Source organism: Aquarana catesbeiana, linkage group LG13 (genome assembly GCF_042186555.1).
Source record: "Aquarana catesbeiana isolate 2022-GZ linkage group LG13, ASM4218655v1, whole genome shotgun sequence".
Taxonomy (NCBI): domain Eukaryota; kingdom Metazoa; phylum Chordata; class Amphibia; order Anura; family Ranidae; genus Aquarana; species Aquarana catesbeiana.
Genome location: NC_133336.1, coordinates 163,446,808 through 163,471,076, shown reverse-complemented (window position 1 = coordinate 163,471,076; position 24,269 = coordinate 163,446,808). Strand labels below are relative to the sequence as shown.

At 42.5% G+C, this 24,269-nt stretch overlaps 1 protein-coding gene across 1 annotated transcript in view; it reads right to left on the bottom strand.

Annotated features, from left to right (window-relative positions):
* Nucleotides 1-19,652, bottom strand: part of LOC141116563 (uncharacterized) — a 111,466-nt gene extending 91,814 nt beyond the window's left edge. Inside the window, exons 1-3 of the mRNA XM_073608960.1 lie at nt 19,512-19,652; nt 8,582-8,675; nt 576-702 (exon numbers count right to left, since the gene is read on the bottom strand). Coding sequence (XP_073465061.1) covers nt 576-702; nt 8,582-8,674 — 220 coding nt within the window. The 5' untranslated portion in view covers nt 8,675; nt 19,512-19,652. The remainder of the gene's footprint in view (nt 1-575; nt 703-8,581; nt 8,676-19,511) is intronic.
* Nucleotides 19,653-24,269: the final 4,617 nt, after the last annotated feature.

Here is a 24,269-nt window from a genome sequence, read left to right as displayed (position 1 = left end):
ATATGGGCAGGCTGAATAAGCCCAAAATAATCAAAATGGATCAACTTGGATACAATCACCCTGTTGGATTTTACATGCGATTATTGCCAGCAGGTGTTATAGCCGCTAGGAATAATTATTGGGTTCCTCCAGCGGGGATGGATTCTCTCCCCCCACAATGGCTCGGCAGGAGAGATTCCTTCTTCAACATTGACAGGAAAGAAAAATCGCTCTGTCTATGACAGGCCATAGATTGTAAAGTGCTTGTAACACAGCCTCCTATTGTTGTCTGTTTAGCAGGCACGCTTGTATGCATTTTAAACTCATCTTTCATCTGCCAAAAAGTGTATGTATAGGCAAATAATGTCACAAAAAAGGCAAATTTAAAATGCATACTCATTTCTACAGTGGTAGACAAAGTTTATAGAAGCAAAATATCAAAGACCTGTGCAAGTAAATAAGCCATTGGTACTTTTTTTTTAAAACTAATATTTACTGCTGGTTAGATAAATAAATTTGCTAAAAAGACAAAACTTTTATAACTGCTTCTTCAGACAACTTATGTGGCTATTATAAAATACAATCATTTAACCTACCCAAAGACTGGATTGTTTGGTAATTTTCTATCATTACTTGTCGATAAAGTTCCATTTGGTCAGCTTCTAGATATCGCCATTCTTCCTCTGAGAAATACACAGCAACATCTTCAAAATCTGTAGGGGGCTAAAAATCACCAAGAGTAAGTTTATTACAAAGAATATGTCTGAAAAGGAATGTGGTTCAAGAGGATAGCAAACGTAGCCCCCTTCTTGTGCACAGAAGATCAATGCCCTCATGGGGCAAGCTTTTCCACATTATGACAATGGTCATTGTTTGCAGCCAAATGTCTGCCGCTATGATTATACACACATGCCGATTTCCAGAAATGTGTGCATATGTCTCCTAGATGCACTCTGGCCATTTTATGCTAATGCAGCAATTATCACTGTTACAGTGAAAGGCACGAATGCCAACAGAATTGTTCCTAATAAGGTATCTCTCATCTAACAATTAATACTGAACAAACCAGTATCACAAAATATCTCATTTAAAAATCTGTTTCCCACTGCCTCTTGCTCCCAAGGTAATAAGAAACAATCAGTGCTATCCAATCTCTACATTAAAAAGAGATCTAGGAATTAGAACCAGACAGGACAGCAGGACATACAGTATCTCACAAGAGTACACCCCTCATATTTTTGTAAATATTTTATTATATCTTTTTATGTGACAACACTGAAGAAATGACACTTTGCTAATGTAAAGTAGTGAGTGTACAGCTTGTATAACAGCGTACATTTGATGTCCCCTCAAAATAACGCAACACACAGCCATTACCGTCGTTTTAGCGGCGGTATTCGGCCACTAGCGGGGGTGGTTTTACCCTCCCGCTAGAGGCTGAGAAAGGGTTAAAAACCACCACAAAGCGCCTCTGGATAGGTGCTTTGCCGGCGGTATAGCCGCGGTGCCCCATTGATTTCAATGGGCAGGAGCGGTATACACACCTCTCCTTCACCTTTAGAGTCCTGCCAGCGCACAGCTCCAGTGTGAAAGCCCTCGGGGCTTTCACACTAGAGACACAGCAGCGGCTGTTTCAGGGAGCTTTGCAGACGCTCTTTTTAGCGCAATAGCACCTGCAAAGCGCCCCAGTGTGAAAGAGGTCTTAATGTCTAAACCGCTGGCAACAAAAGTGAGTACACCCTTAAGTGAAAATGTCCAAATTGGTCCCAAAGTGTCAATTTTTGTGGCCACCATTATTTTCCAGCACTGTCTTAACCCTCTTGGGCATGGAGTTCACCAGAGCTTCACAGGTTGCCACTGGAGTCCTCTTCCACTCCTCCATGAAGACATCACGGAGCTGGTGGATGTTAGAGACCTTGCGCTCCTCCACCTTCCATTTGAGACTCCCCCACAGATGCTCAATAGGGTTTAGGTCTGGAGACATGCTTGGCCAGTCCATCCCTTTACCCTCAGCTTCTTTAGCAAGGCAGTGGTCATATTGGAGGTGTGTTTGGGGTCGTTATGTTGGAATACTGCCCTTTGGCCCAGTCTCCAAAGGGAGGGGATCATTCTCTGCTTCAGTATGTAACATGTTGGCATTCATGGTTCCCTCAATGAACTGTAGCTCCCCAGTGCCGGCAGCACTCATGCAGCCCCAGACCATGACACTCCCACCACCATGCTTGACTGTAGGCAACACACACTTGTCTTTGTACTCCTCACCTGGTTGCCACCACACACGCTTGACACCATCTGAACCAAATAAGTTTATCTTGGTCTCATCAGACCACAGGACATGGTTCCAGTAATCCATGTCCTTAGTCTGCATGTCTTCAGCAAACCGTTTGTGGGCTTTCTTGTGCATCATCTTTAGAAATGGCTTCCTACTGGGACGACAGCCATGCAGACCAATTTGATGCACTGTGTGGTCTATGGTCTGAGCACTGACAGGCTGACCACCCACCCCTTCAACCTCTGCAGCAATGCTGGCAGCACTCATACGTCTACTTCCCAAAGACAACCTCTGGATATGACGCTGAGCACCTGCACTCAACTCCTTTGGTCGACCATCGCGAGGCCTGTCCTGAGTGGAACCTGTCCTGTTAAACTGCTGTATGGTCTTGGACACTGTGCTGCAGCTCAGTTTCGGGGTCTTGGCAATCTTTTTATAGCCTAGGCCATCTTTATGTAGAGCAACAATTCTTTTTTTCAGATCCTCAGAGAGTTCGTTACCATGAGGTGCCATGTTGAACTTCCAGGGACCAGTATCAGAAAATGAGAGCGATAACCAAATTTAACACACCTGCTCTCTATTCACACCTGAGACCTTGTAACACTAGCGAGGCACATGACACCAAGGAGGGAAAATGGCTAATTGGGCCCAATTTTGACATTTTCACTTAGGGTTGTACTCCCTTTTGCTGCCAGCGGTTTAGACATTAATGGCTGTGTGTTGAGTTATTTTGAGGGGACAGCAAATTTACTATTATACAAGCTGTACACTCACTACTTTACATTGTAGCAAAGTGTCATTTATTCAGTGTTGTCACATGGGAATATATAATAAAATATTTACAAAAATGTGAGGGGTGTACTCACTCTTGTGAGATACTCTAAGTATAATGTGCTAATTAAACTTACCTTGGTACGGTTATTTTTGGAGTTATGGCTCTACCTAAGCGGTTTATGGAGGCCAGCAACACAGTTAGGTCAGCGCTTTTGGGCCACACACTCTATTGCAAATTGCAGCTCCTTAAGCAGGCCATAGACGAGTCAAAAACTGAACGAAAATTCTTGGTTATACGTTTTTTCGCATTGCTAGTGTAGCAGCTGCAATACGCGATTTTCATGCCGCAATCGACAGTGCCTGATCCAACATGCTGGATTTTGTTTAGAAAAATAAATAAATGATGGCACAATCGCATGCGCCATTTTATGTTTTTGACTTGTCTATGGCCAGTCTTAGACTCCCATTACATCATCTAATTCCACTTCTAAAATATCAGGGCAAGTAGCAAAGAGCACACAGACCAGAAGCATTGAGTTACCAATATTGCTGTGCTCCAGGCATAGCTTCCAGAGCTATAACTGGAAAAGACAGCATGGAAACACATGTAAGTAAAGATAAATTCCAAGCAGATACAAAATGTAAACAACTATGTATTAATATACAGCATTATTAAATGTATTTTTTTTATACTAAATTTTGCCTCTTGCAGTCACCTGCAGACAAGACAGGGCTTGGGAGGGGTAATATTGGGAGCCAATAAGGTGTGCTGCATGCAAATGTGCCGACACAGAACACCACTGTGCCACAACCAGGAAAACATGAATGCCAGAAATGAGAGATCACCAATAAAGCTGAACTCATTGATATTTTTATAACTTACCGTATATACTCGAGTATAAGTCGAGTTTTTCAGCACTTTTTTTGTGCTGAAAGTGCCCCCCTCCGCTTATATTCGAGTCACTGCTAACATTGCATACCTGATCAGCCCGTGTCATGCTCAGACAGCAGCCGACCAGTGTAAAAAAGCCACGCCTCCTCCCCGTCCGTGATAGGGGAAGAGCCGGTTCACACAGGGACGACTTGTCAGGCGACCTAGCCGCCTGACAAGTCCCCTCCCGTTCTGTACAATGGAACCGTTCTAATAGGAGCGACGCACGTCGCTCCGACTTAGAAAAAGGTTCCTGTACTTCTTTTGGGGCGACTTGAGGCGACTTGCATAGACTTCTATACAGAAGTTGTTTTGCAAGTCGCCGTGCATGTCGTGTGCAGGTCGCCTCGGTGAGGCGACCTGCAAGTCGTGCCACCCCTAGTGTGAACCGACCCGAACACTCAGTTTCCCAGCAGTGAGTCAGTGTTTAGTGTTCCGCCTATCACGGACGTCCTCTCGTCCTCATCCCATGGACAAGGACGAGAGGATGTCTGTGATAGGCGGAACACTAAACACTGACTGCTGGGAAACTCTATCATGAACGAGGATGAGGAGGAGGCGTGGCTTTTGTACACTGGATGGCTGCCGTCTGACTGCATGACACTGGCTGATCAGGTAGGCAGATCGTCACAGGGAGGCTGCAACGGACACAGGGAACGCATGCAATGGACACAGGGAGGCATGCAGCTGTAGATGGGGATTGTTGACCCTCTTTTCCACTTACAGTAGCTGCTGCATTTCTCACCCTCGGCTTATACTCGAGTCAATACGTTTTCCCAGTTTTTTGTAGTAAATTAGGTGCCTCGGCTTATATTCGGGACGGTTTATACTCAAGTATATACGGTATATTGGTCCAGCTTAGTTACATCTAATTATTCATATCTCACATCCAGAGAGAGCCACTGGGGATGCAAAAGTTCACTGTAATAGCCTGTGCTAAATATAGTCAGCAATGGTCTCTTCCAGGTGCTGCTTGAGCAACCTGCCTATATGCTGAACATAAGGGGTCATTCATCTGCATACCTCGCTCATTCAGGCTAGGTTCACAAAAATGTGAACCTAGCCTTTAGGAACACCTTGCATTTTTTTTTCAATTAATACAATGCATTCTCTAATAGAAAACGGGATTCACTGAAAAAAATCTAAGCCATCCTTTCAATGTCAGAGGTGCCAAGGTGAACAACCCTTGTGATCTGTGTACAGGTGGCAAGTTGCTAGAGCAGCACCCAAAAATCAACTTTGACTGCATGTAGCACAGGCTGAATTTCTGCAGGGAGATAAGAAGAATTGGATGTAACCAATCTGGACCAATGTAAGTTTTTTTTTTTTTTTTTTTTTTTTTTAAAAAGTGGACTTTAGCTTTAGGGCCAGTTCACACCGAATGCAGTCCAGTGCGTTTTTTTTTCTGCATCAAAAACGCATGGAAAGTAGGTTATATGGTTTTCAATGGCATAGTTCACACCAGTGCTTGCAGTTCCAGAAAAAAAAAAGTAGAACATGCTGCATTTTTTCTGCACTGGAACGCTGTAAAAAGCATCAAAAACGCACCAGAACGCACCTAAATGCACCAAAAACGCAATGCAACACACTTATCCTTATTTAAGGTTAAGGAAAAAGAGGGGGGAGGGGGGGGAGCACTGGACTGCATCAAAAACTCAGTGGAACGCATCAAAAACACGCATGCAGAAAAGCACCTGGAACGCATCTGGACTACTTTTCTATGGTGTGAACTGGCCCTTAAAGTAATATTTAACCACCTCAGCCCAGAAGCTTTTACCCCCTTAATGACCAGTCCATTTTTTTAAATACGGCACTGCGTTACTTTAACTACTTAAGGAGCGGGCCTCTATGACACTTCTTGTTTACAAGTTAAAATCAGTTTTTAACTTTTTTTTTTTTTTTACTCAGAACCCCCAAACATTATACATTTTTTCTAACACCCTAGAGAATAAAATGGCGGTCGTTTCAATACTTTCTGTCACACTGTATTTGCGCAGCGGTCTTACAAGCGCACTTTTGGAAAAAATTCAGCTTTTTTTAATTAAAAAATAAGACAACAGTAAAGTTAGCCCAATTTTTTTTTATATTGTGAAAGATAATGTTACGCCGAGTAAATTGATACCCAACATGTCACGCTTCAAAATTGCGCTCGCTCGTGGAATGGCAACAAACCTTTACCCTTAAAAATCTCCATAGAGGACGTTTAAAAAATTTTACAGGTTGTACATTTTGAGTTACAGAAGAGGTCTAGGGCTAGAATTATTGCTCTCGCTCTACCGATCACGGCGATACCTCACATGTGTGGTTTGAACACCGTTTTCATATGCGGGCGCTACTCATGTATGCGTTCGCTTCTGCATGCAAGCTCAGCGGGACGGGGCGCATTTAAAAAATGTATTTATTTTTTACCTTTTATTTTTACACTGTTCTTTAAAAAAAAAAAATAAAAAATAATATATGTGTCACTTTTATTCCTTTTACAAGGAATGTAAACATCCCTTGTAATGGAAAAAAAGCATGACAGGTCCTCTTAAAATATGAGATCTGGAGGCAAAAAGACCTCAGATCTCATATTTACACTAAAATGCAATAACATTTTTTTTTTTTTTTTAAATGGCCCTTTAAGAGCTTTGGGCAGAAGTGACGTTTTGACATCGCTTCCACCCTGCAATGGTATGGAGACAGGTGGGGGCCATCTTCCCCTCACTTGTATCCATACCCAGCAAGGAAGAGGATCTGATTGCCGCCGCCGGTGGCTCTGGTAAGCGGCGGAGGGCACCGAAGCGCGGCGGAAGGGGGGGTCCCCCCTCCCGCCGTCAATAAAAGTGATCTTGCGGCGAATCCGCCGCAGAGACCACTATTATCAGAAACCGGACCGCCGGCCGAAGAAGAAGAAACCAGGGTTATGGCAGCTAGCTGCTGCCATAACAAAGATATCCCTCTTCAAAGTTAGGACGTATATCAGCGTGCGGCAGTCCGGAAGTGGTTAAAAATACACTTTTTTTGACTAAAAAAATAAGGCAACAGTAAAGTTAGCCCAATTTATATATTTATATATATTGTGAAAGATAATGTTACGCTGAGTAAATTGATACCCAACATGTCATGCTTCAAAATTGCGCCCGCTCATGGAATGGCGACAAACTTTGGACCCTTGAAAATGTCCATAGGCGACATTTAAAAATTTCTACAGGTAACATGTTTAGAGTTGCAGAGGAGGTCTAGTGCTAGAATTATTACTCTCGCACTAACGATCGCTGCAATACCTCACATGTGTAGTTTGAATACAGTTTTCATATGCGGGTGTGACTTACATATGCGTTCGCTTCTGCGAGACGAGGCGTTTGAAAAAAAAAAAAAAAAAAATTCTCTCTTATTTATTTTATTTTATTTTTTTACACTGTCCTTTTAAAAAAAAAAATTGGGTCACTTTTATTCCTATTACAAGTAATGTAAACACCCCTTGTAATAGAAAAAAAAAAAAAATAAAGTATGACAGGACCTCTTAAATGTGAGATCCAGGGTCAAAAAGACCTCAGATCTCATATTTACACTAAAATTAAAAAAAAGTCCTTTAAGACCATTAGGCGGAAGTGATGTTTGAGGTCGCTTCCGCCATTTAATGTTATGGGACCATCTTTCCCTCACTCAGCTCCATGTCTCAGAGGAGAAAGAACGCGATCGCCACGATTACTAGTGAAACAAAAAAAAGTCCCTAAATCTATCCCATAGTTAGTAAACGTTATTGGTTCGCGGAAACCAATTAATATACGCTAATTGGGATTTTGTTTACCTTTTTATTACCAATATGTAGCAGAATACATAATGGCCTAAATTGATGATGAAATGAGATTTTTTACATATTTTATTGGATATGTTTTATAGCAGAAAGTTTATGAAAGTGTGTAATTATATAGCGCAAAAAATAAAAAATGGCAGGGGTGATCAAATACTAGCAAAATAAAGCTCTATTTGGGGGGGTTATCATTTATTTTGTTTGGGTACAGCATTGCACGACCGTGCAATTGTCAGTTAACAAAAATCGCCGTCATTGTACTAGCTAGCTGCCATAACCCCGGTATTCTCAACAACGGCGAGCTGCTGGCATTCAGATAAAAGTGGTCTACACAGTGTATTCGCCATGAGATCACTTTTACCTCCCTCTCGCCTTGTGGTCATCGCTGCTGCTTACCAGAGCCGTCAGTTATTTCGCACAGCCGGGCCAACCTGCCACAGTATATGTGCGGTTGGTGGTCCGGAAGTATTTAAAGCAAGGTATTACTATAGGGGTACCCAAGCAGGCATGTATCCGAGCCGCTTCTCTGTGTGGCCCTGGTTCAGCCCGCCCTCTCTCTCTCTCCTCATTGGCTCACTGACTGATCGACAGCAGCAGGAGCCAATGAGGAGGGAGAGCCTCCGAGAGCCGAGGTTCCCGTGTTAAGGAAGGTGTCCGTATTAGGAAGGGCTGCTGCACCCAGAAGGTTTTTTTACCTTCATGCAAAGAATGCATAAAAAGTTAAAAAAAAAAAAAAACACCTTAAGCCTTTACATTTAATCCTCCAAACTACTACAAGACTGGCTAATAAAAATGCATATATAAACATTTAAATACTACAGTATAAAACCTGCAATGGCGTCTTCTTTCTTTTTGCAGCAAGCCTCTGGGGGAGGACTTTTGTCTTTTTTCTCCTTACTCTTGTGGTCTTTAACCTTGGCATTCTGGGGAAATGAACACAAAAATACAGAAATTACTTTATAGAAAGAATGTCAAAATGATTTTCAGAAAAAAAAAAAAAAAATCTAAATAAAATTTATACTCACCTAGGTGGATGCAGCATTGATCTGATGTTGTATCTGTCCCCGCCACTGCGAAGATGGAGCAATCAAGAGAGTGGTGACTGGTAGTCTCCGGCTCTCTGCTCTGCCCCTCCAGCGCTCACTGGAGCACTGGGCTGTGGAGGGGCAAGGAGCCCGAGAGGGGCTGAGCCAGCTCCCCGTTCAGGCATCAGGGTGGATCTTGACTGAAAAGTTGGGATCTATCTCGTGCCTGGACCAGCTGAAATGGAGTGACAGGAGTGCAGTTGATCCAGACATTGCTTTTAACTACAGCTTGTTCAATTAAAGTGATTGTAAAGTCTTGTTTATTCTTTAAGTAAAAAAAACAAACAGGTTATACTTACCTGCTCTGTGCAGTGGATTTGTACGAAGCAGCCCAGATCCTCCTCTTTGGTGCTCCTGGCCCCTCCCTCCTGTTGAGTGCCCCCAACAGCAGAAAGCTTGCTATGGGGTCACCCAAGCCAAATTACAGCTCCCTGTGTCCATTCAGACATGGAGCTGTGGCCCGCCCCCTTTTTCTCATTGGCTGACTGACTTTGATTGACAGCAGCGGAAGCCAATGGTACTCTCTCAGCCAATCAGGAGGGGAGTCCCGGGCAGCCAAGATTTTCCTGCAACATTGCTGGATCTAGGGGGACTCAGGTAAGTATTGGGGGGGTGCTGCACACAGAAGGTTTTTTATCTTAATGCAGCAAGATAAAAAAAAAAAAAACTTCTAACTTTAAAACCCCTTTAAGCTTTAACAATAAAGCCTGGAACCTGATTGGTTAAAACTCACAACTAGTGGTGCACTGAAATAAAGATTATGGCCAAAAACTTAAAGTGAAAATTAGGGATGCACTTGGCCGAAAACCAAAACGGACAGATTTAATAAAGAAATAAATATATATTTTTATTATATTCGACTTTTTTAAATACCGTAATATCATGAATTTAAATGAATAAGAATTTATTTTCGGTCATCATCGGCAGCTATTATTGACATCTTTGGAGAAATAACTGAGTGCCACTGACATCACAGGTGACACCTACACAGTGATAATACTATACACTGTCACTGTACTAATGACACTGGCTGGTAAAAGGGTTAACATCTAGGGTGGTCAAGGGGTTAAATGTGTGCCTAACAATGTTTGTGTATGTGTGTAATGATTTTCCTAAGCAATGGGCCCTTTTTTACTACCTGCAAAAAAAGCACATTGCTGCGGTATGGAGAGAGCCCTGTGTTGTTTACCAACACAGGGCTCTCTTCTGTCATTCGCTGAGCAAATCAGCGGTTGTGTCGCCCATTAAATTATTGGCCAGGACCAGCTGATTAGCTTGTGCTGCAGCTAAAGGCAGCAGTCTTCTGGGTCCTCTCGCACGCATGATCGGTCGCAGAAGAAAGCAGCTAAGCAATTGAGCCGACCGGGCACAGTAACTTCAGCGGGTCAGCAAGCAGTTAATGCAGGGAATGAAATAAAGTAATTGTAAAGTCAGAAGGTTTTTTTTATCATAATGCATTCTATGCATTAATATAATGAACCTGTGTGCAGCAACCCCCCTAATACTTACCTGAGCACATCTCTATCCGGCAGGAGAGCCGAAAAGGGACCCGAGAAGGAGGATCTGGGCTGCTCTGTGCAAAACCATAACACGGAGCCGGTAAGTATAGACACCACGGTAAGTAAAGCACCACTTTAGCATCACTTTAACCACTTGACGACCCCTAGCCGTCATACTGTGGCAGGTCGGCTCGTTCCCACAAATCGCCGTAGGTGTTTGACGGCCCCTTTAAGGGCGATAGGCGCGTGCCCGCAGCACTGGGGTGAGGGTTGGGGTTGAGACGATGCGCGTAGCCGGCGGCCACGATGTCCGCAGGCCGCCAGCAATCGCGGGCCTGAGAGCCAGAATGTTAATACACACAGATCCCCGTTCTGACAAGGGAACAAGGGAGGAGAGACAGATCTGCTGTTTCTAGTGATTGGGAAAAGCGATATGTCTCCTCCTCCAGTCAGTCCACTCCCCCCCCAGTTAGAAACACATTTAACCCATTGATTGCTCCCTGGTGTTAACCCCTTCCCTGCTAGTGACATTTACACAGTAATCAGTGCATTTTTATAGCACTGATCGCTGTATAGATGTCAATGGGCCCAAAAAATAAGATTTGTACGCCGCAATGTCGCAGTCCCGCTAAAAATAGCCGCCATTACTAGTATAAAACTAAAAAAAAAATAAAAATGCCATTAATCTATCCCCTATTTTGTAAACACTAACTTTTGCGCAAACCAATCAATATACACTTACTGCAATTTTTTTTTTACCAAAAATATGTAAAAGAATATATATCAGCCTAAACTGATGAAGAAATAAATTTTTTTACATTTTTTTTGGGATACTTATTATAGCAAAAAGTAAAAAATATATATTTTTTTTTTCAAAACTGTCCCTTTTTTTTTTTTTTTTTATATTGCAAATACCACCAAGAGAAAGCTCTATTTGTGTGAAAAAAAAATAAACAAATAAAGAAAATGGATGTCAATTTTGTTTGAGTAGAGCGTCCCACGACCTTTCAATTGTCAGTTAAAGCAACGCAGTGCCGTATCGCAAAAAAATGACCTAGTCATTAAGGGGGAAAGTCTAAGTGGTTAAGGTAAAAAATGTCTTGGCTTTATGCCCAGTACACAGTATTTGAAAATCAGACCAAGAATTGTTACTATTTTTCCGTGTCCTTGTCTCACGTTGAAAATAAGAATGCCTAAAATGGTACAAAATTCCCGAACAACAGGTCCTCTGGTACATAACTTCCTGCGTACGTTGCTACGGTCTATTTGCATAATTTGTTTCCAATCGTGCGCAGCAGACTAGCTTATTCGATTTTTATAGGGCGATTATTGTAGTAATTTAACTAAAATCAGACATTACATCTGATGAGAAAATTTTTCCAACATGTTCCTTCAGAAATATTCATCTGAACAGTCCATATCAACGTTCAAAATCAGTGAACGGAAAATTGAGCGATCGTTCCAAATACAGATATTTTTGTCCGATTTTCGAATAGTGTTTACTAATCTTTAGAACCACTTTAACCGCTTCAGCCCCAGAAGATTTTACCCCCTTCCTGACCAGAGCACTTTTTGCGATATGGCACTGCATCACTTTAACTGACAATTGCGCGGTCGTGTGACGATGTACCCAAACAAAATTGATGTCCTTTTTTCCCCCACAAATAGTGCTTTCTTTTGGTGGTATTTGATCACCTCTGTGGTTTTTATTTTTTGTGCTATAAACAAAAAAAAAAAAAAGAAAAAAAAAAAAGCAATTTGTTAACTTTTTGCTATAATAAATATCCGACAAAAATATATTAAAAAAAAAAATTTTTCTTCAGTTTAGGCCGATATGTATTCTTCTACATATTTTTAGTAAAAAAAAAAAAAAAAAAATTGCAATAAGCGTATATTGATTGGTTTGCTCAAAAGTTAAAAGCATCTACAAAATATGGGATAGTTTTATGGCATTTTTATTATTATTATTTTACTAGTAATGGCGGCGATCTGCGATTTTTATCGGGACTGCGGCATTATGGCGGACACTTGACACATTTTTGGGACTATTGGCATTTATACAGCGATCAGTGCTATAAAAATGCACTGATTACTGTAAAAATATCACTGGCAGGGAAGGGATTAACACTAGGGGGGTGATCAAGGGGTTAATTGTGTTCCCTAGTGTGTGTTCTAACTGAAGTGGGGAGGGGACTCTGTAGGGGAGATGACAGATTACTGTTCATACTCTGTATGAACAGACGATCTGTCTCTTCTCCCCTCAGAGAACCGGAAACTGTATTAACACACTATGTGTCCGCAGCGATCACGGGAGCCGGGCGGTGACCGTGACCGCCAGGCACTCGCATCGGCTCCGGGGGAGGGCAGCGGGCGTGCGCGCCCCCCTAGTGGCCACAGGGCGAAGAGACGTAACATAACGCTGTTACGTCCAGCCGTGCCATTCTGCCGCAGTAAAACTGTGGTGGTTGGACGGCACGTGGTTAACCACTTGTCAACCAATGACGTACCCATAAGTTGCTGGACTTCAAGCAGTTATACCGTGATGACGCCTGCACCCAGTTACCACTTTTTTATAGCTACCGATTGGCTCTCTTGTAAAAGCAATCCTAGTGGCTACCTAGCCGCTGGACTTCTTTTACAAGCATTGGGAGAGAATGTTCTTGCTCAGGCTCTCCCGTCCCACCGGCTGAGCATAGCCAGCTCTCCGCTATAGAAACCCAGAAGCAATGACCTGACATAATTTCCGGTTTATCCAGATGTCAACGACGCCATTTAGAAAAAAAAAAAAAAATTGAAAATCGAAAAGTATTCAAAAACACTGATCTTGGTGCTTTGAATGCTTTTAAGGGCAGAGGAGGGATTTGGGGGTCTTACAGCCCCCAAATCTTTCTACAAAGGGTACCTGTCACATCCCTAATGTTATCACAAGGAGGTTTGCATTCATTGTGACAGCAATAAAAGTGATTTAAAAAAAATAAAAATGAAAAAAATAAACCCCCAAAAAACATTTTTCACAGTTTGTTATAAAATTTTGCAAACAGGTAATTCTTCTCCGTCACTGATGTGCGCTGATGAGGCTACACTGATAGGTGGCAATTAGAGGTGGCCCCGATTGGCGGCACTGCCCCGATTATCAGTGCCGATGTCCCTTTAACACAAGCTGGTTATCAGCTCTCTCCTGCTCTCCTCACGCTATCAGCGTGAGGAAAGAAAAGCCGATAACCAGCTTGTTTACATCCTGTGATCAGCTGTCATTGGACACAGCTGATCATGTGGTAACGAGCAGCTGTGCAATAAGAAATAGAGTGATGGTGTTGCGCTGTCAAGTATCAATATATCAAAAGAGTAATCAAAAAATGAATATAACTGTGTAAATAACATATAATGCACATTCATAGAAAAATAAATAAGTGCAATGAACTAATAACAAAGTGACCACAAATGTGCCAACCATGTACGTGTGCAGAGACTGATATATACAAAATAAAGACCACGTGCAGACACAGCAGTGTCAAATAAGGTGATGGGGTATTTCTTCCAAACAAATAATTAAGTGACTAACTAGCCTCGTACACACGATACTAAAATTGGAATTAAAATTTTGGCCGACAAACGATCTGCCGATATTTGGATCGTTTCCGGTTTTTTGTAGGACAAAAGCTGATGTGCAGACTATAACATTTTTGTCATAAATTTGATTTTCGATTAGTACAGTTTTCGTACAAAAAGAAAAATAATCGCAAGGCCCCTTTCAAACTAGGGCGGGGTCGGCGGTAAAGCGCTGCTATTGTAAGCGGCGCTTTACCGTCGGAAATCGCTCGCGGGGCGGTTTTATCCACCGCTAGCGGCCGAGAAAGGGTTAAAAACCACCGCAAAGCGCCTCTGCAGAGGCGCTTTGGCGGCGGTATAGCCGCGCTGTCCCACTGATTTCAATGGGCAGGAGCGGTGTATACTCCGCTCCTTCACCACTCCAAAGATGTTGCTAGCAAGACTTTTTTTCCCGTCCTGCCAGCGCACCGCTCCAGTGTGAAGGCCCTCGGGGCTTTCACACTGGAGAGGCAGCAGCGGCTGTTTCGAGTCGGTTTGCAGGCGCTATTAGCGCAATAGCGCCTGCAAACCGCCCCAGTGTGAAAGGGGCCTAAGAGTAAGGCCCCATACGCACCATTAGATTTTCTGTAGATTTTTGTCTTCAGATTTAGCAAAACCATGTAGTGCTATGGTCTGCCTGATTGCATACAAATTGAAACCCTTATGCCTCGTACACAAGATCGGAATTTTCGTCGGAAAAACCTTGGATAGTTTTTCCGACGGAATTCCGCTCAAGATTGGCCACACAAAAGTTCTCTGAACTTTCGACTGTCAAGAACGCGGTGATGTACAACGGCACTATAAAAGGGAAGTTCCATACAAAGCGATGATTCTGAGCATGCGTTTTTTTTGCACGTCGGAATTGCATACAGATGAACGGAATTTACGATAGGAACTTTTTCCGACGGAGAAATAGAGAACCTGCTCTCAATCTTTTGCTGGCGGAAATTCCGCCAGCAAAAGTCCAATGGAGCATACACACAGTCGGAAGCTCACATCGGACTTTTGCTGGCGGAATTTCTGATCGTGTGTACGGGGCATTAAGGTTAGTGTGAATAGTGTGTATGGGGTCTTAGACTACACATGCTCCGAAACTAAAGAATACATACAAAACTATTCAACACATTACATCACTTCTGAAGTTGTATTCTGTCGTACAAAAATTTTTGTATGGCGAGTAACCTCTTCACTTTCGACATGAGACATGCGGTAAAAAACAGACGAACGGTCGTCCGAAAATCTGATTGTCTGTACGAGGCTTTAGTTGTTGTGACACCTAAGTGCTCTCTAGCAGCTCACCTTACTGCTGTAAATAAATGGGTCTCTTGCTAAGGGGCCATTTGTCTCCGGCTGCCTCCAAGAATGTTTACAATGGGAAACACAGCCTGTGGACCTCTAGAATGGGAAAGGCCTCCTCCGTGAAAATCCTGGGGATCCCGCCCAATACTCTGCTTAAGACCCCTTTCACACCGAGCCGCCTATAGCGTCGGCGGTAAAAATAAAAATAGCGGCGTTTTACTGTCGGATTTTCAGCGCATTTCGGCCGCTAGCGTGGCGCTTTTACCCCCTGCTAGCGGCCAAGAAAGGGTTAAAACCGCCCGCAAAGCGCCCACAATAGCGGCATTTTGCTGGTGGTATCCCAGCACTGCCCCATTGATTTCAATGGGGAGCAGCGGTGCACTCCTTCACCACTCCAAAGAAGCTGTTGGCAGGACTTTTCCTGAGGTCCTGCCAGTGCAGCGCTCTGGTGTGAAAGCCCTCGGGCTTTCACACTGGAGACAATGCTGCAGCTGTTTGAGGGTGGATTGCAGGTGCTACTTTTAACGCTATAGCGCCTGCAAAACGCCCTCGGTGTGAAAGGGGTCTAATATGCAAGGAAGAGATCTCCAATGGTGTAGAACGTTTTTTTAAAGGTTTATTAAAAAACAGCTAATGCTTTACTCACATTTAGTTCGATATAAAAAAAAATATATATATTATATATATTTTTTTTTATCCACGAGCAGGGTGGATAAAAATCAATGATTAAAAAAAAAATAAAAAAAATTTTAAAAAATTGGATTTCTTTGATTTAAATCAGAATTTTTTGATTTTTATCAAATTTATTTTATTTTATTTATTTTTAAAAAATGCTTTTGGAGTAAAAATCTATCTAAAGTTTTCTATTTAGGATACATTAATAATTTAGTTTATTCAGCATGAAATGGAGTTCAGTTATGTAGCATGAATGTATATTCTACATTTTGGTAAACACATTCAATGAATCCAAGCTCTGCAAGCTGAGATAACATGCACTGCATTGATGCATTCACATAATTTCACAGTAACCATGAGATAAACCGAAGTTCAGGAATATTCCTTTATCCCATTGTTATGCAAATCTATGTACACTACAAACTGTATGATTTTACTAACCTGACAGCTTATTATTCAAAATAGGAAACCTTAATTTTGTTTGCAAATATTTAAGATTGTAACTACCAGCAAGAATAAGTCCTTACATTTAAAGAGCTCCTGTCATTTCAGATCCATCATGGCTGCGCCTGTTAGCAGGCATCCACTCGCCTGCTGCCGCCACGTCCCTCACCTTGTTGTGTCACTGCTGCATCACCAGGCTTCCCATTAAAGTGAATGGGACTGTCGGTGAGTCAACAGCGGGTCAGAGGAGGAGCTGCTGCGAGGCAGAGAAGACAGTTGCTCTTTAAAAATTATGATTTAAATCAAGCCGTTTCACTAGCGATTTAAATCGACTTGATTTAACCACTTCCCATCCAGGCCAATTCTGACATTCTGTAAAATTCATATTTTTTTTTGCTAGAAAATTACATAGAACCCCCAAACATTATATATGTTTTTTTTAGCAAAGACCCTAAAGAATACAATGGCGGTTGTTGCAACTTTATCTCGCACGGCATTTGTGCAGCAATTTTTCGAACGCTTTTTTTTTTGGAAAAAAAAAAAAACAGTTTCATGCTTTAAAAAACAAAAAAAAACAAAACAAGTTAGCCCAATTTTTTTGCATAATGTGAAAGATGAAGTTAAGCCAAGTAAATAGATACCTAACATGTCACGCTTCAAAATTGCACACGATCGTGGGATGGTACCCTTGAAAAAGTCACGTGACATGTGATGCAACACGTCGGGAGGTGGAGTCAGTGACGGCATCTCAAGTGTTCAGTAACACAGCGAATGCTGTATGAGCGGTGTTGAAGCTGTCTGACCATTTTACCAAAAGTGATCTAGCTACTGATAATATATGAGTGGGATTACATTGATTGCACAATTCTGTATTATTTAAATCACTGCTCAATGATGGCTTTTTCTTTCATTTTTATGTGAATCATCACCTTACATATGTAATTCGTCATGCAATTGTGATCTAATTGGAATAACAAGCAGGTCTATCAAAGGCACTAGATTGGACATTTATATGCAGATCTGACCTTGATTGTTACCAGCAGACATTATTTCTCTTTCACTTTTTTAATTTCATAAATTATTTAGGGATAAGCAATCCCTTATAAGTTTTTGGTGTACCTATTTGCACTTATTTATTTTATTATTATTGCATCATATGTATTATGGTCTAGGTTTGCAAACACATGCACTATTTTAACAGATTGGGAGGGTTTATTAAGCGCACCAACACATTTTATATTGCTTGTGGAATGGTGCCATACTTCGGTACTTAAAAATCCCCATAGGCAACGCTTTAAAATTTTTTACTGGTTACATGTTTTGAGTTACAGAGGAGGTTTAGGGTTATAATTATTGCTCTTGCTCCAACGTTCACGGCGATACCTCACATGTGTGGCTTGAACACAGTTTTTTTATGTGGGCGGGACTTATGTATGCGTTCGCTTCTGCGTGCGAGCACACGGGGACAGGGGCGCTTAAATTTTTTTTTTTTTTATTGTTAATTTTACTTTTCTTTTTTTAGTCTGACACTTTAAAAAAAAAAATTTTGATCACTTTTATTCCTATTACAAGGAATGTAAACATCCCTTGTAATAGGAATATGGCATGATCGGTCTTCTTTACAGTGAGATATGGCGTCAATAAGACCCCACATCTCACCTATAGGCTGGGAAGCCTGAAATAAATAATAAATAAATAAAACGATCTCGGCTTCCCAGCCGAGGCAGCACCAGTTATTTGAATGCAGAGGCCGCCGGAAATCTCTATGGTCACCATCTGGAGCCGGCGGATCCTGTCTCCGACTCACCGGTGGAAGCGGTGAGTCGGTAGAAGCAACAGAGGGTGACGTGTGTGTCCCTTCTCGCCACCGTAAGAACGATCAAGCGGCGGAATAGCCGCTATAATCATTCTTATGGTGTGGGGAATCGCCGGCTGAAAAAGCCGATATCTGAATGATGCCTGTAGCTGCACCCATCATTCAGATATACCTGCACAAAGTCAAGGATGTTATATGACAGAGGTTAAATCAAATCCACCCTGCCCACGAGAGCTGAGCTCATATTCCTACTCTGGTATGCCCGTCTCCCAATCCCGAAGCGTATCATCACGCCTACGTGTCTTCATCGGGGGATAACAACTGGCATAAGCTGTCTTTATATAGGTGTAATAGAAAAGTATATAGTGGCGGCCATTTTTTTGTGGCCTCCCATTGTAATACATTATGGCGGCCATTTTCCATTAGCCCGCTGTGTAAATCTGCTTACAGTGACCATTTTCCCAAAGATATTAAAGCAGTCATTTTCCAAGCGATATAAGAACAGTCCACTCAGTCTACATATGAAGCTGTGAATGGCCCTTTACCTTGATCTTTGATCAGCTGAGTCAGGACTCGGGATCACAGGGCATGCGAGTAGCGCGATCACAGGAGGACGACAATGGACGTCCTCCCGGCAAACTAAGCCTGTGCTGTAGCTGTCTTTTGGCTATAGCGTGGACAGAAAGTGGTTAGAATTCAAAACGTGTATCCCCCAGATAAAAAAAAAAAAATGCATTTGAAAAGCCACTGCGCAAATACTGGAGTGACATAAAATGAATTGCAAAACCCACCATTATATTCTCTAAGGCTGTGATGGGGAACCTTGGCACCCCAGATGTTTTGGAACTACATTTCCCATGATGCTCATGCAGTCTGCAGTGTAGTTGAGCATCATGGGAAATGTAGTTCTAAAACATCTGGGGTGCCAAGGTTCCCCATCACTGCCCTAGGGCATCTGCTTTAAAAAAAATGGATCCTGTTTGGGGGTTGTAATTTTCTAGCAAAAAATGCTGATTTTTATATGTAAACAAAAGTGTCAGAAAAAGGCCTGGAGGTGAAGTGATTAATGTGTTCTATATGTGACAATGGGGATCTCCCAGGCTGTACATTGTAAAAGACAATGCAGAGGGAGGGGGAATAATAAGAGCTCAGAGCCCCCCCACCCCGGGGAGAGCACAGAAATTCTCCAGATTCCAGACTCTGGCAGTACATGACTACATCTACACACAGGAGTGAAGTGTACATTACTATAGAAGGGGAGGTGAGAGCGGCAGACTCGCTGACACTGCTCTACACGGACTACAAACATGTCTACACTGAGAGTGAATGAACAGAGCGCTCCTCTCACCATACCTGAGAGCCAGTAGAAAACGTCGAATCTGCTTCCTGGGATCTGATGCTAGAGCTCTGCACCGCCAGCTCTACCAGTCCAGTGAATACCGGAAGTGACGTTCAGGGAAGGCTCGGTGTAAATCTCTGCTCAGCCAATCACATCCCTGGACGGAGAACTAGGCAATTCCAGGGTTGGAGAATGACCCCGGGGTGGGGCAGTTTCCATGGCAACTGTTCTCTCCTTCCTGATAACACTGCTCAGTACATGGAGAGCTGTGTGGGCGGGGCGAGGATTATTGATTTTCTTCATGGAATGGAGGCTGAACTAAGCAACCCAGAAAACTGCCTTCTATACACATTATATTCTGTGCAGATCATAGGAAGTGCCCACTTAGCTTCATGTCTATTTCATACACAAGCCTAGTACACACTATGAGAAAACTGGGCAAACGATCGTCAGATTTTTTTAACGAATGTTCGTAGCATGACGTAACCGAAAATGGTATTAACTTATACGGAAATTCGCGAAAGGCAAATATAAAACTGTACTAGCGTCTTCCAGGTCGTTCTTTGCTTCTAATCATGTGCAGGATTTTCTATTTGGTTATTTCCCATACACCTACTGTACACATAGGGTTGCCACCTTTTCTTCAAGTCAAACACGAACACTTCAGCGTCGCACAGCAATTTTTTTTCAAAGTATGCATAGATAAACTATGCATAGATGTTGCTATTAAATAACATTTCTAATCATATGAAGTTAATCACAAGAGTCCCCCTTTACATCAGAGTCCACAGAGTTCCCCCTTTACATCAGAGTCCACAGAGTTCCCCCTTTACATCAGAGTCCACAGAGTTCCCCCTTTACATCAGAGTCCACAGAGTTCCCCTTTTACATCACAGTCCACAGAGTTCCCCCTTTGTCATCATAGTCCACAGAGTTCCCCCTTTACATCATAGTCCACAGAGTTCCCCCTTTACATCAGAGTCCACATAGTTCCCCCCTTACATCAGAGTTCCCTATTTACATCAGAGTTCCCCTTTACATCATAGTCCACAGAGTTCCCCCTTTACATCAGAGTCCACAGAGTTCCCCCTTTACATCACAGTCCACAGAGTTCCCCCTTTACATCAGCGTCCACAGAGTTCCCTCTTTACATCATAGTCCACAGAGTTCCCCCTTAACATCAGCGTCCACAGAGTTCCCCCTTTACATCATAGTCCACAGAGTTCCCCCTTTACATCAGAGTCCACAGAGTTCCCCCTTTACATCAGAGTCTACAGAGTTCCCCCTTTACATCAGAGTCCACAGAGTTCCCCCTTTACATCAGCGTCCACAGAGTTCCCCCTTTACATCAGCGTCCACAGAGTTCCCTCTTTCCATCATAGTCCACAGAGTTCCCCCTTTACATCAGCGTCCACAGAGTTCCCCCTTTACATCATAGTCCACAGAGTTCCCCCTTTACATCAGAGTCCACAGAGTTCCCCCTTTACATCAGAGTCTACAGAGTTCCCCCTTTACATCAGAGTCCACAGAGTTCCCCCTTTACATCACAGTCCACAGAGTTCCCCCTTTACATCACAGTCCACAGAGTTCCCCCTTTACATCAGCGTCCACAGAGTTCCCCCTTTACATCAGAGTGCACAGAGTTCCCCCTTTACATCAGCGTCCACAGAGTTCCCCCTTTACATCAGAGTCCACAGAGTTCCCCCTTTACATCAGAGTCTACAGAGTTCCCCCTTTACATCAGAGTCCACAGAGTTCCCCCTTTACATCACAGTCCACAGAGTTCCCCCTTTACATCACAGTCCACAGAGTTCCCCCTTTACATCAGCGTCCACAGAGTTCCCCCTTTACATCAGAGTGCACAGAGTTCCCCCTTTACATCACAGTCCACAGAGTTCCCCCTATCACTTTAACGGGGACTCTGCAGACTCTGATGTAAGGGAGAACTCTGAGGACTGTAGCATAAGGGATGCTCTGGTGTACAAAGAGGACTCTGATGTAAGGGGGAGCTCTGAGAACCATGATTTACCTTAGCGTACTCACTTAGAGACAGGAGAGAGAAGGGGGGAGAATTAGTCCAGTCTGAATAATGTGTCCGGGTCTCAGACAGTCTAAAACCCGGATGCATGATTCCAAACCCGAACTGTCCGGGTAAATCCCGAACAGGTGGCAACCTTATGTACACATTGAACGAAAATTGTGTTCACTTATGATAGAAATTTTTTTTGTCTGAACAGTCAAAATCGGCTGTCAAAAACACTATACTAACGAACAGATAATTAAGCGATTGTTCCTTGTTCTGAAATTTTCGTGCAATTTTCTTATTGTGTGTATGGGCTTTTAGGTTCTTTTCACACAATGTAGGCATACCTCCCAACTTTTTGAGATGGGAATGAGGGACACCTATCAGCAAAAGTATGCAGGCATAGGACACACCCCTTGCCACACCCCCTTAATGGAGAATTGCACAAAAAGATTGGTTAAACATACAAGTGCTTTTTTTACCACTACTATTCCTTCATATTGGCTTTTTGGAATTTATAAATGCAACAATTTAGAAATCAGATGAAAGGTTTAGTACTGGGAAACACTTTTTAATAGATAAAAAGTGCATTTTACATACCACTATATACAGTCAGGTCCATAAATATTGGGACATCGACACAATTCTAATCTTGTTGGCTCTATACACCACCACAATGGATTTGAAATGAATCGAACAAGATGTGCTTTAACTGCAGACTTTCAGCTTTAATTTGAGGGTATTTACATCCAAATCAGGTGAACGGTGTAGGAATTACAACAGTTTGTATATGTGCCCCCCACTTTTTTAAGGGACCAAAAGTAATGGGACAGATTAACAATCATCCATCAAACTTTCACTTTTTAATACTTGGTTGCAAATCCTTTGCAGTAAATTACAGCCTGAAGTCTGGAACGTATAGACATCTCCAGATGCTGGGTTTCATCCCTGGTGATGCTCTGCCAGGCATCTACTGCAACTGTCTTCAGTTCCTGCTTGTTCTTGGGGTATTTTCCCTTCAGTTTTGTCTTCAGCAAGTGAAATGCATGCTCAATTGGATTCAGGTCAGGTGATTGACTTGGCCATTGCATAACATTCCACTTCTTTCCCTTAAAAAACTCTTTGGTTGCTTTCGCAGTATGCTTCGGGTCATTGTCCATCGTCACTGTGAAGGGCCGTCCAATGAGTTCTGAAGCATTTTGCTGAATATGAGCAGATAATATTGCCCAAAACACTTCAGAATTCATCCTGCTGCTTTTGTCAGCAGACACATCATCAATAAATACAAGAGAATCTGTTCCATTGGCAGCCATACATGCCCACGCCATGACACTACCACCACCATGCTTCACTGATGAGGTGGTATGCTTTGGATCATGAGCAGTTCCTTTCCTTCTCCATACTCTTCTCTTCCCATCACTCAGGTACAAGTTGATCTTGGTCTCGTCTGTCCATAGGATGTTGTCCCAGAACTGTGAAGGCTTTTTTAGATGTTGTTTGGCAAACTCTAATCTGGCCTTCCTGTTTTTGAGGCTCACCAATGATTTACATCTTGTGGAGAACCCTCTGTATTCACTCTGGTGAAGTCTTCTCTTGATTGTTGACTTTGACACACATACACCTACCTCCTGGAGAATGTTCTTGATCTGGCCAACTGTTGTGAAGGGTGTTTTCTTCACCAGGGAAAGAATTCTTTGGTCATCCACCACAGTTGTTTTCCGTGATCTTCTGGGTCTTTTGGTGTTGCTGAGCTCACCGGTGCATTCGTTCTTTTTAAGGATGTTCCAAACAGTTGATTTGGCCACACCTAATGTTTTTGCTATCTCTCTGATGGGTTTGTTTTGTTTTTTCAGCCTAATGATGGATTGCTTCACTGATAGTGACAGCTCTTTGGATCTCATATTGAGAGTTGACAGCAACAGATTCCAAATGCAAATAGCACACTTGAAATGAACTCTGGACCTTTTATCTGCTCCTTGTAAATGGGATAATGAGGGAATAACACACACCTGGCCATGGAACAGCTGAGCAGCCAATTACATAATTACATAGTTACATAGTATGCGAGGTTGAAAAAAGACACAAGTCCATCAAGTCCAACCTATGTGTGATTATGTGTCAGTATTACATTGTATATCCCTGTATGTTGCGGTCATTCAAGTGCTTATCTAATAGTTTCTTGAAGTTATCGATGCTCCCCGCTGAGACCACCGCCTGTGGAAGGGAATTCCACATCCTTGCCGCTCTTACAGTAAAGAACCCTCTACGTAGTTTAAGGTTAAACCTCTTTTCTTCTAATTGTAATGAGTGGCCATGAGTCTTGTTAAACTCTCTTCAGCGAAAAAGTTTTATTTCTATTGTAGGGTCACCAGTACGGTATTTGTATATTGAAATCATATCCCCTCTCAAGCGTCTCTTCTCCAGAGAGAATAAGTTCAGTGCTCGCAACCTTTCCTCATAGCTAAGATCCTCCAGACCCTTTATTAGCTTTGTTGCCCTTCTTTGTACTCGCTCCATTTCCAGTACATCCTTCCTGAGGACTGGTGCCCAGAATTGTCCCATTACTTTTGGTCCCTTAAAAAGTGGGAGGCACATATACAAACTGTTGTAATTCCTACACCATTCACCTGATTTGGATGTAAATACCCTCAAATTAAAGCTGAAAGTCTGCAGTTAAAGTACATCTTGTTTGTTTCGTTTCAAATCCATTGTGGTGGTGTATAGAGCCAACAAGATTAGAATTGTGTCG